The sequence below is a fragment of the Brassica napus genome, chromosome A3 (assembly GCF_020379485.1).
Source record: "Brassica napus cultivar Da-Ae chromosome A3, Da-Ae, whole genome shotgun sequence".
NCBI lineage: Eukaryota > Viridiplantae > Streptophyta > Magnoliopsida > Brassicales > Brassicaceae > Brassica > Brassica napus.
In genome coordinates, this window is record NC_063436.1 from 27,529,109 (window position 1) to 27,544,254 (window position 15,146).

The window sequence follows — 15,146 nt, forward strand, 5'->3', positions numbered from 1 at the left end:
CATTTTGAAAAGGATGGTTTCCAATAAGTTGATACATATTGATTTGTTTCCATTATGACCAGCCTGAGCGAACACAAAAACACTTTATAACGTAGAAAAAGGACGAAAAAAAACGCCAACACTGTCGACTGAGACTGACCCAAAAGCCAATTGCTTCACGGGTCATGACCATGATTTGTGAGGAGACATCGCCAAAGAAATTTTTAATTTTGCTTTTATTTTATAGTTAATGAACAAATCACAAAATTCAGACAGCTCAAATTATACTAACAAAAAAAAAACAATCAAACTAATTAATTAGCTACTCATTTGTAATATTTCTCCCAAAACTGTTTTACAAACTGACAATACAATATTACAAAACTTCTCAACATTATAAAGAAAAAAAACAGAAAAATTAATCAAAACTGTGACTTACACCAGCAATATTCGCAACCAATGTTTTTTTTTCTCCTTGGTACAAATATCACACAACTAAAAGTTCCGATATCAAAGAATCATCAAGATCATTGAATATGGAACCAATCTCTTTCATTTTAGAAGAGTAGCTCTCTCCACCTATGTTGCTGTTATCGAATAGCATAAGATCGTCGAAGAAATTACTCTCCGATGATTGAATAGGAGACATGGACTGATCAAATATGGAAATGTCCTCCAATGTTTCGGTGAAATAGTTGTCCGGAAATGTAATGTCCAATGGAAATGAATTATAAACTTCGTCTAGGTGACAGCTTATTGGTTCCGGTTCAATAAACTCTTGCTTAACCGGTTTGACCGGTTCATCAACCGGCTCGGGTATATGGTAGTTCAGAACTGATGTTGGAGAAGATAGATGATGATGAGAGTCTTCCACTGATTCTGATGTTGAATAAACAGATACGTTGCTCTCCCGGTCCGGTTCTGGTTCCGGTTTTGGTGGTACGGTGAAGTTGGTAAGAGCATCAGGGCCACGAAGCCTGATTGCTGCGTTGTCGTAGACGACAGCAGCTTCCTCCGCCGTTGAGAAAGTACCAAGCCAGATCCTCCGGCGTTGCACTGGATCACGAATCTCCGCCGCGTATTTTCCCCACGGTCGACGTCTCACGCCGCGGAACTTCTTCTGGTTTTGGTCGGCGCCGGAAACAGAGACCATTTGGGGAGGAGAGTCAACGGCGGCCAGAGCCGAGACTTCGCCGGAGGAGGAGGAGCTCGGTTCAACTCTGATCTCGTTAATCAATCTTTTGACACGTCTCCTAGGGAACATAAACTCCTCCTCATCGTCGCTTGATGAATCAGTGGCGTCACCATCCATCACGCACACCCGAACCAACCTGGCCGAGTCACGACCAGTACTGTTCTTCCTCTTGTTCTCCTCCACTGGCAACTTTTTAGTGTACTTCTTGATCACTTTCTTGTGCTCTGTGTACTTGACTGGTCTGAAGTCCATATATTCATCCATCATCATCACTCGGCTCTCACCTAACTTATATTTTCTTGCTTTTCAAGATTCTGTTTGGAGGAAAAACTGAGATTCTGATTTTGATTTTGTGAAAAGTTTGAAGGATTCTAGTTAATTAGAGAGAGAGAGAGAGAGAGAGGGAGAGAGAGAGAGAATGCAGAAAAAGTAGGCAAGTTTAAAGTGAAAGATTCAGAATTCACTCTCTTTTAGTCCTCTTTTATAGGATCTTTAGCCATAATATATGTAAAAAAAAATATTTTTAAAATATATTTGTTTCTGTTCGTATAGATTTTACTTCCTCTATTATCAAAATTATTTTAAGGAAAATGGTAACAAATTATTTATTAAGATCTTCTCATTAATTTACAGTGAGGACTGACGTTGCAGACAACCTGGGACTTGGTGCCATTTATTTATTTTCAAGTTTTTTTTTAAGAAAGGTTTTACCATTTATTTTTCCACACTAGCTCCCGCCAATAGCTTAATCTTCGTATTTTCGTTTTTCAATCCACTGGAACCTCTACATTATTGCAATATTTTTCAATTATTGAATTTCGTAACAGCTAAATGCAATTATATATAGTCAGTCCATGCACTAAAAACGTGATTTTAGGAGTTATTCCACATGTTATTATGGTCCTTGTAGTTTAGTATCAGTTTGGTAGAGCGTCCTGAGGGTGCGTGAGAGAAACTAAGGACGATTACGTTATGAAAGATCCAAAGTGGGAAGAGAGACGACATGAGGAATCTTTGGATTGACAAAGACAAACCCCGAGGTTTAGTGCAGTGTTCTTGGCCACTGTCCTCCATGGAGCCAAGTACTACTGACCAATCCACATATATTTTTTTTTTTGGGCAAACTGGATACTTTTAAATAAATAAAAACTCAGGAACAGACAGTGTTTATGGCCTCAGGCCCATGATGAAATTAGCAAGACAAGATATATTTTTATCCTTCTATTTAGATACATATATGCAATATATAAACCTCATCTTATTGTAATTGGTTATTATATAGTAATTTGTACAAAGTAATTGGTTATGCGTATGTAATACTAGTGTGCGTGATTGAAATTTACACGTACTAGCTATTCATTCAAAAAAATTTTAGACGTACTAGCTAGTAAAGAATTACTCAAATCTAATAAAAATATATGCATAATATATGAACATGTCCAATTTACAGGTCATAACAAAGAATCCAAATGAAAGAGGCTTGGTTAAACTAAAACCAAGGACAAATATCCATTCTAAAAAGAAGGGCAACCCTTCAAAGTAGCAAAACGTTGAAAGCTTTATCACCATTAGAAATATATCATATACTATTTCTTTGATGTACGTTGGTCATGGTGTATAGCTTTAAACTAAAGAGGTTATAAGCTCGAATTTTGATGGACAAGTAAAGACTAGAGAAGGCAACCGCTTGAGCAATTATTTCTCATAAACAAGTTTAAGATAACATTAAAAATTACCATAACGTGTGAGTTTCGAGTTTCCCCAAGTTAATGTATGTCTTGTAGCAGAAGCTACATGGTCGCAACTCGTGAGTACTACTTAAGTCATTCTCGTGGACAGTCTTAGTTCACAAGCAAGAAATGTTGGTCTTATTTGTGAAAGTGTATTTATAGTTTAAATATCTATCGTATTAGAGATCGAGATTTTTTCCAAATTGTGGACAATAAAATTGTTACAGCGAATCAAAAGTATTTTTTCCGGCTATTCCTATAAGTAATTTTATTTGACAAACGTATTCCTAAGAATCTGAGTCAAAATTTTGAATATGTTTTGAGTGGTACTACATAGTGATAACGCTAATACTTCTATCTCTTTAGCAAAGATAGATTTCACAAAAATAAATATTTTGTCTTTTCTATGAAAAAGAATTAAATTTTAAAAAGATTAATTGATTTTATTAAATTATTATTGGTTAAAAAATATTAAAAACTAAAAATTGCTGAAAACAATAGATTTATTATAGTAACTTAATGTGTTTTTTAATATACGTGAAAACTATATAAAGTCTATTTGTGAAACGGAGGGAGAGTATGTTTGTTTTAGCTGGAAAACCCACAAGCAGGGACAATCAATGGCGAAAATGGCCTTCTTTTGTGCCATAATTAAAACATGCAACAAAGCCAATGAAAACAACTTGTTCAAATTATTTTGATGTAGAAACTTTTAATATTTTTGATTTGAGTCGATTTTGTTAAACGACGTTGAAAACGGATGAATTTGAAAACATGTTATCCCTTAAACCAAGCTGTCAAATGAAGCCAACTGAAGGCCATTAATGAACCGCATTAACATTGTACTAACATTAATGAATATAATTAATGCCATTACTGAGTAGATGCCAACAATATCGCGATTCCCTGATTCATTAAAGACAAAACTGGAGACTGATGATCGAAGATTGCCTCTACACTCAGTCTATAAGCAAGTTCTATCTTCATTCTCAACATTTTTTTTTATAAATCTAATTGAATAATGAATGGAACCTGGCATTCACCATGCTCTCTTGTGCACGAACTCTCCATCCCGTAAATAAAAATATTATTTTGCTAAGTTATGGAGACTTTGAAGATAGATTTGTAGTTAGTCGAATCACTGACACGTGTAGTTGTAATTGTTATATACTACTTTGCATACGTCTTCAGGCTTTTGCATGTTCGGATATTAAACAATGGTTAAAGCCCTCGGTCGTTAGCTAGATTTGAAGAAAAAGTTTTGGTGATTCTTAGAAAATACTATAGAATGGTCCATGCTCGAAGTGGTCGTGTAGTGGTTACTTGTGTTGCACCCGGAGTTATTAGTCTGCCGTTTTTTCTTGGAAACTGATATTTTGATTTCTGTAATATTCCGTGTTTGTAGCATGAAGCGCATTGCGGTTAGTGGGTTAATATAATTTGATGTCTTAGTGGAATTAGATGTGAATAATTCTTAAATTTATGGGATATTTTAAGATGATCATATGCAAAAGCTTCAAAATTTGGGTTTTCGAAATCAACAATGCATGTGCTTCGGCCGTAACTTGAAGCACTATACTATACATGCACTACCGTGTTCAATGTCCGAAAAGAAAAAACTACCATGTCCTTTTTTCATATGAGAAATGTATGGATCCCAACATTTATTTTTTACTTGACTTAAATACTTAATCAAATATAGTTTACCTCTGCAAGTAATCAACTAATTATTAATTATTATTTATATATATTTGGTTTAAACTGTTTTACATCATTCTTGTTTCATGATGTGTATATTTTACAATTCATTTATTATTGTAATTTCATTATATTTTGACGATTGTTTGCTAATGTTTTTTGTTTTTCTCATATTTTTATCAAATAACTTTTTGGTTAATATTGTATCTTTTACCTTTGTTATATTAATTTCTCAGTTATAACTTTACATCTACATTGTATTTATATATTTAAGTGAACATATATAAATAATCAAAATGTTTACAATCACTTAAAATGTATATAAAAATTTGGATATATTTTTATTGGTATTTAACTATATTTTTAAAAAACTATATTTTCATAAACATTTTAAAATCTTGAAGAAGAGCTGGAATCATTTCATCAATAAAATCAATTAATGCACCCGTTGCCTCAGCTTTGACACCATTGAAAGCCATTTTCAGATATACAAATAAAAGGGGAAATAAATTAAAAATTACGATTAAGATTTAAGAATACTTTGATTCTAGAAAAAATCATATACACTATTAAATAACGTTTGGAGTTTTATAAAGACATTTGTATTGTAATCTATATTATATTTTTATTCATACTTATCTGATAAAAATTTCTCAATAATTACTTAGAATATTCAATATTTTTTCAGTAATGTTTGTGTTGAGGTGTTTCAAATATTAAACATACAATGACAGCTTGAATTTTTTCGTTGTAATTTTTTAAATTCATGATCTAAAATTTCACCAGAAGACATTGTAATCAAACTATTCCAACTGCATCAGTATTTCAAACATGAAACATCAACCGGTTTCTGTTTTTCCAATAATGTCTGTGTTGAGGTGTCCTCTTGTAGCTTGCTATGTATCTTTAAAGCATGTCGGTTGGACTTTGGTTTAGTGCTTATTAGACTCTTTTAAGGCTAAACCAATAAGGCCGATGCCAATATTTTCTTATCATTTGTATTTTATTATTACTTTATATATATTGTTATACTTTTCGTTTTGTTAAACTAAATTGTATGTGAAAAGATTTCATAATTTATCTGGATAAGTAAAAGGTAACGTGAAATTAAAAAGATATATAGCAACGTTTTTTTATAATCGTAATTTTAATATATTACTTGGTAAATATTACAAGATATACAATAAGCAATCTCCTTAGTGTGGCCTATGATAAACAGTTTCGAAAAAGACTGATCTTGAAAAAAAGATGAACGGAATTTTAGATCATGAATTTAAGAAATCACAAAGAAAAAATTCAAGCTGTTATTGTATGGTTAATATTTGAAACACCTCAACACATATACATTATTGAAAAAATATTGAAAACTCTAAGTAAGAATAAATAGTAATATATATATATCAAAGACGAGTTTATGATCTTCATGTACATTTATGTATTTATTCGTGTGACATGGTATATTTTCAAGTTTTTTTGTATTCAAAATATATAGGTTTAATATCCGTGTAATACCCCTCGCCTCCTTTTTCAAAAAGGCGTGATACTTACTATAAAATATCGAATTAAACCGAATAATATCGAATATTAAGAATTATTAAAATCTTAAAAATTCAAAAGACAATAAATGCAAAATAAAAACACTTTTAAACGTGATCAAAAGCTTCTTCTCTTGTGAACTCTATCTCAAATCTACATCAAGGAATACATATTAAACCAAAGAGAAGCAAAAATAAAGATGAAATAAGCATGATTCGAAACCAAAGGCACAAAATTCTCAAATACTATAGTTCCTCTAAGACCGAACAAAGATGACTTTCGATCTACAATAAGTTAAAATACACATCATGATTCAAAGTTTTCCACTCGAAAATGTACAAGACAATCTTTAAACTGATCCATATTCATAGATCTGGTAAAGATTATCTACAAAACAATAGCAAAATGGTGAAATAGCAATATATACCTTGACATGTTTTGTGTTTGTGTGGTTGGAATGTTTCAGACAATAGCTCAAACGGTTTTATACGTGCTTGAAACCTAAAGCAAAACCCTAACCGAGATAATGGGCCCATTTCATTAGTTTTAATAGATACTAGATTCTGACCCGCACGCCTATGCAGGTATTTGTTTTTAATTTCTATATCATTCATATTTTTTCTTATATGCATGATTGTATATATTTTTACGACTAACCAATACAGACCTATTTGCATCAATTTTATTAATTGTTTTAAACTGTCAAATTGTTTTACTCGGTTATGTATACAAATATATAGATATGTATATATACATATATCATGATGAGTTAGCAATGAAACATAGATATATAACACTAAAGGTGAATTAACTAAAACAAACAATTTGTTTGTTTATATACTATTGTTTTATAATATTTCATTATTTATTAATAGCAATTTTTTTAGTTCTTAATAAGATAGAGAATAGGTATTGTGATTTTTTATTATAAAATTTTACACATTTATTACGAAAAACTGTTTTGGTTAGTTGCGATTATATTTTAGATTTGTAACATTAAAAAGACTTAAGTTGGGTTGTGGTACAATAGAAGGAATATTCCTATAACCGATAATTACATATACAATTTGTTCATTAGATATTTGGAATATATTAGTTTTAAAGGAAATTGGAATTAATAAAAAAATTGACGTCGCATTAGGAAATTTAATAGCTGAAAAATAGGAGATGTTAAGTAAATATTGATATCGTAATATTAGTTTGGAGCTGTTATGGAATATCATTGGTTTTAGTAATATGGTTAAGTCTATCAATTTAGTTAAGATGGTTTAATAATTTTTTAAACAATGATATTTAAATCCAGTGGCATAGGATGGTAATATTTTAGGAAAAATAAGAGTTATTTCATTTTTGTACTTCTGTTTTAATAGTTTAGATTATTTATTGGCTTTAGAATTTGTCAACCGTGCACAAAAACAAGATATTCAAGAAACAAGATTTGCCTATCAATGATGAACATGGTAATCCCCTATATATTATTTGAGAAACATTACATTTTCTTTTTGTAGCCACGTGTCATCACTAGTATGATTTTTAGAATCCTTAGAAATATGATGGTCTATTTAATTATATAATAAGTTTTTTATTAAACTAACAATAAATTTATTATTAATGTACTTTATTATTTCCTTAAATAAAATTTACGGAATTGCCTAATGTGGCTAAAGTATATATATGACAATTAATGATTTTGAATAATAAAGATTTGATAAAAAGTTAGTGTATCTTCTATCATATTTGTTTAATTTAAAACTATTAAATAAATTAAACATCCACAATAACCATATAATAAAAATTTTGATTTTTTTGTATGTGTTATATTTTGAATTTTTAAAAACGACTATAAATTACTAAAACTGTTAAAAGCCTCACATTCAAATTTTGTGATCCATGGTTTAAAATTTTTGTTATAATAAAATACAAATGATTACAAAATTATATAAGTAAAAAGTCTAATTTAATTAATTATTAAGATTAATATATATATATATATATATATATATCATTTTAAATTAAACTCTAAACCATATAAAATACATAAATATTTTAGTTTCAAAATTTACTTTGAACAATTTTTTTGATAAAAGTTTTAAACAAACATTGACAACTTATTTAAAAAAATATAAATTACTAAAACTATCCCACAATGAAAATTTTGTTATCAGTAATTTAAAATTTGTTCTATAAAAGATACAAATGATAAAAAAAACAATATGAGTATCAATCATCATTTAATAGACATTTATATTAAAAATATACTAAAATATACTATGTATGTTAGTATCATCTAAATTTAATTACATATCCTATCAAATATAAAAAAATATTTTTTGGTGTAATAAAATTCATTTATATGTTCACACCAATTTAATTATATATTTAATATAATTATTCAATATATATTTATTATTTCATAATATGTAAAAATATTTAATACATAAAATAATTCTTATATATATAATGTTCATTCTGCGTAAGGCGCAGATCTTAACCTAGTACGGATTACATGAGAAGGATTTCTTTCAAAGAGTTTATGCACGTCAAGAACAAATAAAAACACTACTGATATTTTAAAAGATTTCCCAGCGACCGTGACAACAACAATGAATGACAGACGACTTTGGAGAGGCCATGTATGGGGGCAACATCGCCTCTCCAAAGTTTTAAGTTTGCTGGACAACGTCGCCTCTTCTCCATGGCAGGATTTGGTCTGAAAGCGTCCATACGCTCCCTAAATTTCTTACTATATGCAATCATCGCTGGCTTATGCTTTTCGCTTATCTTACCTGCCACAAAAATTTTCACTTGCAAATTCCATTTGTGATCCACACACTGTTTTTGTAAAACCATACCAAAAAAATACAGTAAACATCAATCAAAGTAGATTCATATTTTTGTATGGAAAATAATCATACAAACAAACTTACAAATTCTTCAAGTAAATTGTAGGGGAAACAATAACAGGCACATCTTTGAGGATCCAGCACTATGAAACTCTTGCCATTGTGATGCAGCATCATGATTGCTTCACCAACAAGCAACGTTTGTTTCTCAACGGCTTTATGTGATTTCCTTTTATTAGATAAGTTATAATGTCTTTTCTTATTTATAAGTTTTCCTATTTAGTCAAGGGTTTGGAGGTTTATAAACCGACCCTAATAGCCTATATAAGGCATTCTAATTGTGCTTTTGATAATTAGTTTTTGAAAGATAATAAACTAGAGTTTCTCTAAAGCCTTGCATTGATTCGATTCTGTCGTCAATACGAGAGCCTTGTATCGAATTTGATTAAGTTCTTCGATTCAAGAAGTCAGGTCTCTAAAGATTTAACCTAAATCTTTAGATTTGAGCTGAGTTACCGTTGATACGCTGCGCCAGGTTGGTATCAGAGCTTTGCTACGCTCCTCGAAATTTTTTTTCGATCATCATGGCAAGACCTCGTCGCGTACCTGTTCGAACCGAAGCAGAAATCACCCATGATGCAATCGCTGAGCTTCAAGCCCAGATGCAAACCATCACAGCCGCCCTTCAGAACCTCAACGTTCAACGCAACGCCCCACTACCCGCCAATAATGAAGATAATCAAACAGATGGAGAAGATGATAGAGATGAGAACCTGTTCGCCGATAATCCTTTTGCTCCACTCCGAGAAAACCGTGCTGTAGTTCGTGAAGCTGCCCCCGGAGATAATGACGGTTTTCAATGGGAAAAAGGATTTAAAACAGAAATCCCTGAATTCCATGGCAACTCCTCCGCTGAAGAACTACTTGATTGGATTGTTACGGTTGAAGAAATTCTGGAATTCAAAAGAGTCCCAATGGATAGATGTGTTCCTGTTCTAACCATGCGGTTTCGAAATAGAGCAGCGGCATGGTGGACACAACAGGAAGCAACGCGAGCTCGTCTCGGCAAGCAAAAAATCGTTTCATGGGATAAATTGAAGTCAAAGCTGAAGAAAAAATTCCTGCCGTATAATTATGATCAGACTATGTTCCAACGTCTACATAATATTCGTCAAGGACCGCGTTCTGTTGCTGATTATTCTACGGAATTTTTCTTACTCCTGACTCGTGTTGACATACAGGATTCTGAACGTCAACTTGTCGCACGGTTCACTGCCGGTCTTCGACAACAGATTCAGCATACAATCAACTTGTTCAACCCGCTCACACTGGCGGAAGCTCATCAGCAAGCAGTCACAATTGAAGCTCAAACAAAAACGGGTAGCTTGTCCTGGACGTCATCTCGTCCCGTTCGTACCACTCCGTTACCAACAGCTCCAGTCGCAAGTGATGATACATCCTCTGCTAAAACAGAGACGGCCATTGTACCACTTGATACTCGACAGACACGCCCAAGTTCCCTTCGATGCTTCTCTTGTGGAGAAATTGGCCATCGACAGGCGAACTGCCCTACCCGGAACCGTCGTGGTCTTCTTCTCGACACAGCAGGTAACGATGTTGAAGTCGTTTATGATGAAGAAATTCCCGACGTCGTCGATGATACTGAAGTACTAACAGCGGACACTGGTACCGCATTAATGCTTCGCCGAGTTTGTCTTGCTCCTCATAGCGTCAATGAGAATCCTCAACGCAAAAATCTTTTTCATTCTAAGTGTACCATTGGAGGAAAGGTCTGCAAGTTCATTATTGACTCTGGTAGTAGTGAAAACGTGGTGGCTGAGGATGTTGTGAACAAACTTAGCTTGGCTACAGAACTTCACCCTTATCCTTACAAGCTTGCCTGGCTAGACAAAAAGACAGATTTACTGATCACTCGTCGCGCAATGATCTCATTCTCGGTTGGTGATTCTTATAAAGATCAAATTCACTGTGATGTTGCGCCCATGGATGCTTGCCATATGCTTCTTGGCCGACCATGGATATTCGATCGTCGCATTCAACATGACGGCTACCTCAATACCTACAGTTTTCGTTTTCAAAATCGTAATTTTACTCTCCAGCCGTCGTTACCAGAGAAACAGAGCTTACCATCCTCACCCGCGTTAATTCTGCAACGCAAACCGTTTGAAGCTACACTTCGGGAAGAAGGATTTGTGTTTATTCTGTTAGCTACAGAGCCACCCACGACACTTCCATCAGTCCCTAGCGCGTTTACAGCTTTACTTGACGAATTTCAAGATGTCTTCCCCGATGACTTGCCATCTGGCCTTCCTCCTCTCCGTGATATTCAACATCGCATTGATCTAGTTCCCGATGCAGTACTCCCGAACAGAGCTCATTATCGCATGAGTCCTAATGAACACGAAGAACTCCGAAGACAAGTGGAAGAACTCGTCGTCAAGGGTTTCTTACGAGAAAGTCTAAGCCCCTGCGCAGTTCCCGCATTGTTAATACCTAAGAAGGATGGTTCTTGGCGAATGTGTGTTGACAGTCGCGCTATCAACAAAATAACAGTTCGTTACAGATTCCCAATCCCTCGCCTTGATGATTTATTAGATCAAATTGGGGCTGCGTCCGTGTTCTCGAAACTCGATCTAAAGAGTGGCTATCACCAAATCAGGATTCGTCCAGGAGATGAATGGAAAACGGCGTTTAAAACTCGTGAAGGACTTTTTGAATGGCTTGTGATGCCCTTTGGGTTATCAAATGCGCCAAGCACGTTTATGCGAGTCATGAATCAAGCTCTGCGCCCTTTTATAGGGAAGTTCGTGGTTGTCTATTTTGATGATATTTTAATCTTCAGCATGACTCTGGCCGAGCATCTGGACCACTTGCGCGAAGTTCTCCTTGTGCTCCGTCGTGATAAATTGTTCGCCACCAAGAAGAAGTGCGAGTTCGGTTCTTCTCAGGTTCACTTCCTTGGTTATATCGTCTCTGCAAGTGGGCTAGCCGTGGATCCCAGCAAAGTGGAAGCAATTAAAACATGGCCAACTCCGTCAACGCTTACTGAAACACGCAGTTTCCACGGTCTGGCATCTTTTTATCGACGGTTTGTTGCACAGTTCAGTAGCTTAATGGCGCCCTTAACTGATTGTATTCGTCGAGAAGGTCAGTTTGTTTGGACTGCCGAGGCTGATATGGCCTTTGAGGCAATCAAAAGAAAGCTCAGTTCTGCGCCGATTCTTGCTCTTCCAGATTTTTCTCAAGTTTTTGAGCTTCATTGTGATGCCTCTAAAACGGGGATTGGTGCGGTTCTAAGTCAGCGTGGTCGTCCTATAGCCTTCTTCAGCGAGAAGATCAGTGGTGCTCGCATGCGTTATAGTACTTATGACATCGAGTTCTATGCAGTGGTGCAATCTATAAAGCATTGGCGACATTACCTTTTTCATAAGGAGTTTGTTCTTTTTACAGACCATGATGCACTCAAGCATCTTAGCAGCCAGGATAAAGTTTCTGCAAGACATGCTGCATGGGTTGCTTACTTACAGCAATTTACTTTTGTGATCAAGCATACTTCAGGTCTTTCCAACCGCGTAGCAGATGCCTTGAGTCGACGCCATAACTTGTTGACTGTTCTTCATGTCTCTGTTCCGGGCTTGGGAACGTTTGCTGATCTTTACCCATCGGATATCTTCTTTGGTCGAGTTCTGGCCGAAGTTCAGTCTGGCCTCTCGCGTGATTATACACTTCACGATGGCTTCCTTTTTCGTGGGGATCGTTTATGCATTCCGGATTCGAGCCTTAGACTCAAGCTTATCTCTGAGATACATAATGAAGGTCATCTTGGGCGTGATAGAACTTTACACCTCGTCTCCACTTCTTATTTTTGGCCATCTTTACGCCATGACGTTGAACGGTACGTGGAACGGTGTGTTACATGCCAAACGTCAAAGGGTCATGCCACCAACGCTGGTCTTTATTTGCCTCTACCTGTACCAACACAACCATGGTCAGACATTAGTATGGACTTTGTGATGGGACTTCCGCGTACTCAAAAGGGTTTTGATTCGATCTTTGTGGTGGTTGATCGTTTTTCTAAAATGGTTCACTTCATTCCTTGTAAGCGAACTACTGATGCTCTCCAAGTTGCTACCTTATTCTTTCGGGAAGTCTACCGTTTACATGGATTACCAACGTCCATAGTCTCTGATCGTGACTCTCGTTTTTTGGGATATTTTTGGCGTTCTTTGTGGAAGATGCTTGGAACTACTCTTGACATGAGTTCGGCGTATCATCCTCAAACAGATGGTCAAACTGAAGTTACTAATCGTTCTTTGGGAAACTTACTTCGTTGCTTAGTCGGCGATTCTATAAAGTCATGGGATTCTAAACTGCCTCAAGCAGAGTTTGCACACAATCGTGCACTTAACCGTAGCTCTGGGTTTAGCCCGTTCCAAGTTATATATGCTGTTGTTCCGCGTGGGCCACTTGACCTTGCTACTCTCCCTGATCGCGTACGACTTCATGGAGGGGCTGATGATTTAATTGACGATATACTTAAGGTTCATGGACAGGTGGTCACGAATTTGGAAGCTTCGGCTTCAAAATATAAAGCTGCGGCTGATGTTCATCGCAGGCGTCTTGTGTTTGAAGTCGGTGATCTTGTATGGGCATTTCTCACGAGAGACAGGATGCCAGCTCATGCCTACAACAAGCTTAAAGCAAAGAAGATTGGTCCTCTTCAAGTACTTGAACGCATCAATGATAACGCCTACCGTCTGCAATTACCGGCTGACATTACGACGTCTGATGTGTTTAACGTGAAGTACTTGTCGCGTTATGTTCCTCCAGACGCCATCCACGATTCGAGGTCGAATCTTTCTCACCCCGGGGGACCTGATGCAGCATCATGATTGCTTCACCAACAAGCAACGTTTGTTTCTCAACGGCTTTATGTGATTTCCTTTTATTAGATAAGTTATAATGTCTTTTCTTATTTATAAGTTTTCCTATTTAGTCAAGGGTTTGGAGGTTTATAAACCGACCCTAATAGCCTATATAAGGCATTCTAATTGTGCTTTTGATAATTAGTTTTTGAAAGATAATAAACTAGAGTTTCTCTAAAGCCTTGCATTGATTCGATTCTGTCGTCAATACGAGAGCCTTGTATCGAATTTGATTAAGTTCTTCGATTCAAGAAGTCAGGTCTCTAAAGATTTAACCTAAATCTTTAGATTTGAGCTGAGTTACCGTTGATACGCTGCGCCACATTGGATCCCCACGAGATGAATGAGTTCGTTGCAGGATCATCTACCACTGAATATATATGTTTGAAGATTTCAATGACATCCCATAACTACGGTACTCTTGCCATTGGCGCTTTCGATCTAAAATTTAAAAGACAAAACATAATACAAACTCATTAAGACCATGGATAAGAACCCAACCAGCATCAAATTCCAATATAGGATGCTCACCATTATTTAGTTTTAACCGTAACTCATTATCTTGTTTCAACCTTGCCACAAAGGGTTCACATATCTTTTCTAAACGTTCGGGTTGACCTCTCACAAAATCATCATTTGCATATTCCACTTGTGATCCAGAGACAGTCATTGTAAAACCCTACACAACAATAACAACAACAAACTTCATGCTTATTTGAAACTATGATGATAAGGAAAAAGAAAGAGACTTACATAAGTTACAAATCTCTCCATGCTTAGAGCTCCAGAGTGGAAAAGAAAGAATTCAGTATATTCTAGGGGAAGAGGTCTCTGCACTATGAGACTGTTGCCGTTGGGACCCCACAAGATCATTGAATCTGTTGAAGGATCATTCACAATCACATATGCTTTTTTCACAAAATCAAAGACCCTGTGTTTAAGGTCTCTGAGTTGGACGCGATCAAAAGCTTCTTCTCTTGTAAACGCCATCTCAAATCTACATCAAGGAATACATATTAAACCAAACAGAAGCAAAATCAAAGATGAAATAAGCATGATTCGAAACCAAAGCCACAAAGCTCTCAAATACTATAGTTCCTCTAAGACAGAAACAAAGATGACTTTCGATCTACAATAAGACAAAATACACAGCATGATTCGAAGTTCCTCACTTGAAAATGTGCAAAACAATCTTAAATTGATTCATATCATATATCTG

General features: G+C 35.2%; 2 protein-coding genes across 2 annotated transcripts; both read right to left on the bottom strand.

The window, feature by feature from the left end:
• Positions 1-302: 302 nt before the first annotated feature.
• LOC106444697 (ethylene-responsive transcription factor CRF4) lies at positions 303-1,973 on the bottom strand. Its single transcript, XM_013886144.3, has one exon. It carries the CDS (start codon positions 1,442-1,444, stop codon positions 467-469), a length of 978 nt encoding a protein of 325 aa, XP_013741598.1. The 5' UTR covers positions 1,445-1,973; the 3' UTR covers positions 303-466.
• A 12,238-nt stretch (positions 1,974-14,211) lies between these two features.
• LOC106442794 (heat stress transcription factor C-1-like) lies at positions 14,212-14,917 on the bottom strand. Its single transcript, XM_013884438.1, has 3 exons — positions 14,681-14,917; positions 14,411-14,606; positions 14,212-14,297 (listed from the first exon to the last, which is right to left on the bottom strand). The coding sequence occupies exons 1-3, from the start codon at positions 14,915-14,917 to the stop codon at positions 14,212-14,214; spliced, it is 519 nt and encodes a 172-aa protein (XP_013739892.1).
• Between the last annotated feature and the right edge of the window lie 229 nt (positions 14,918-15,146).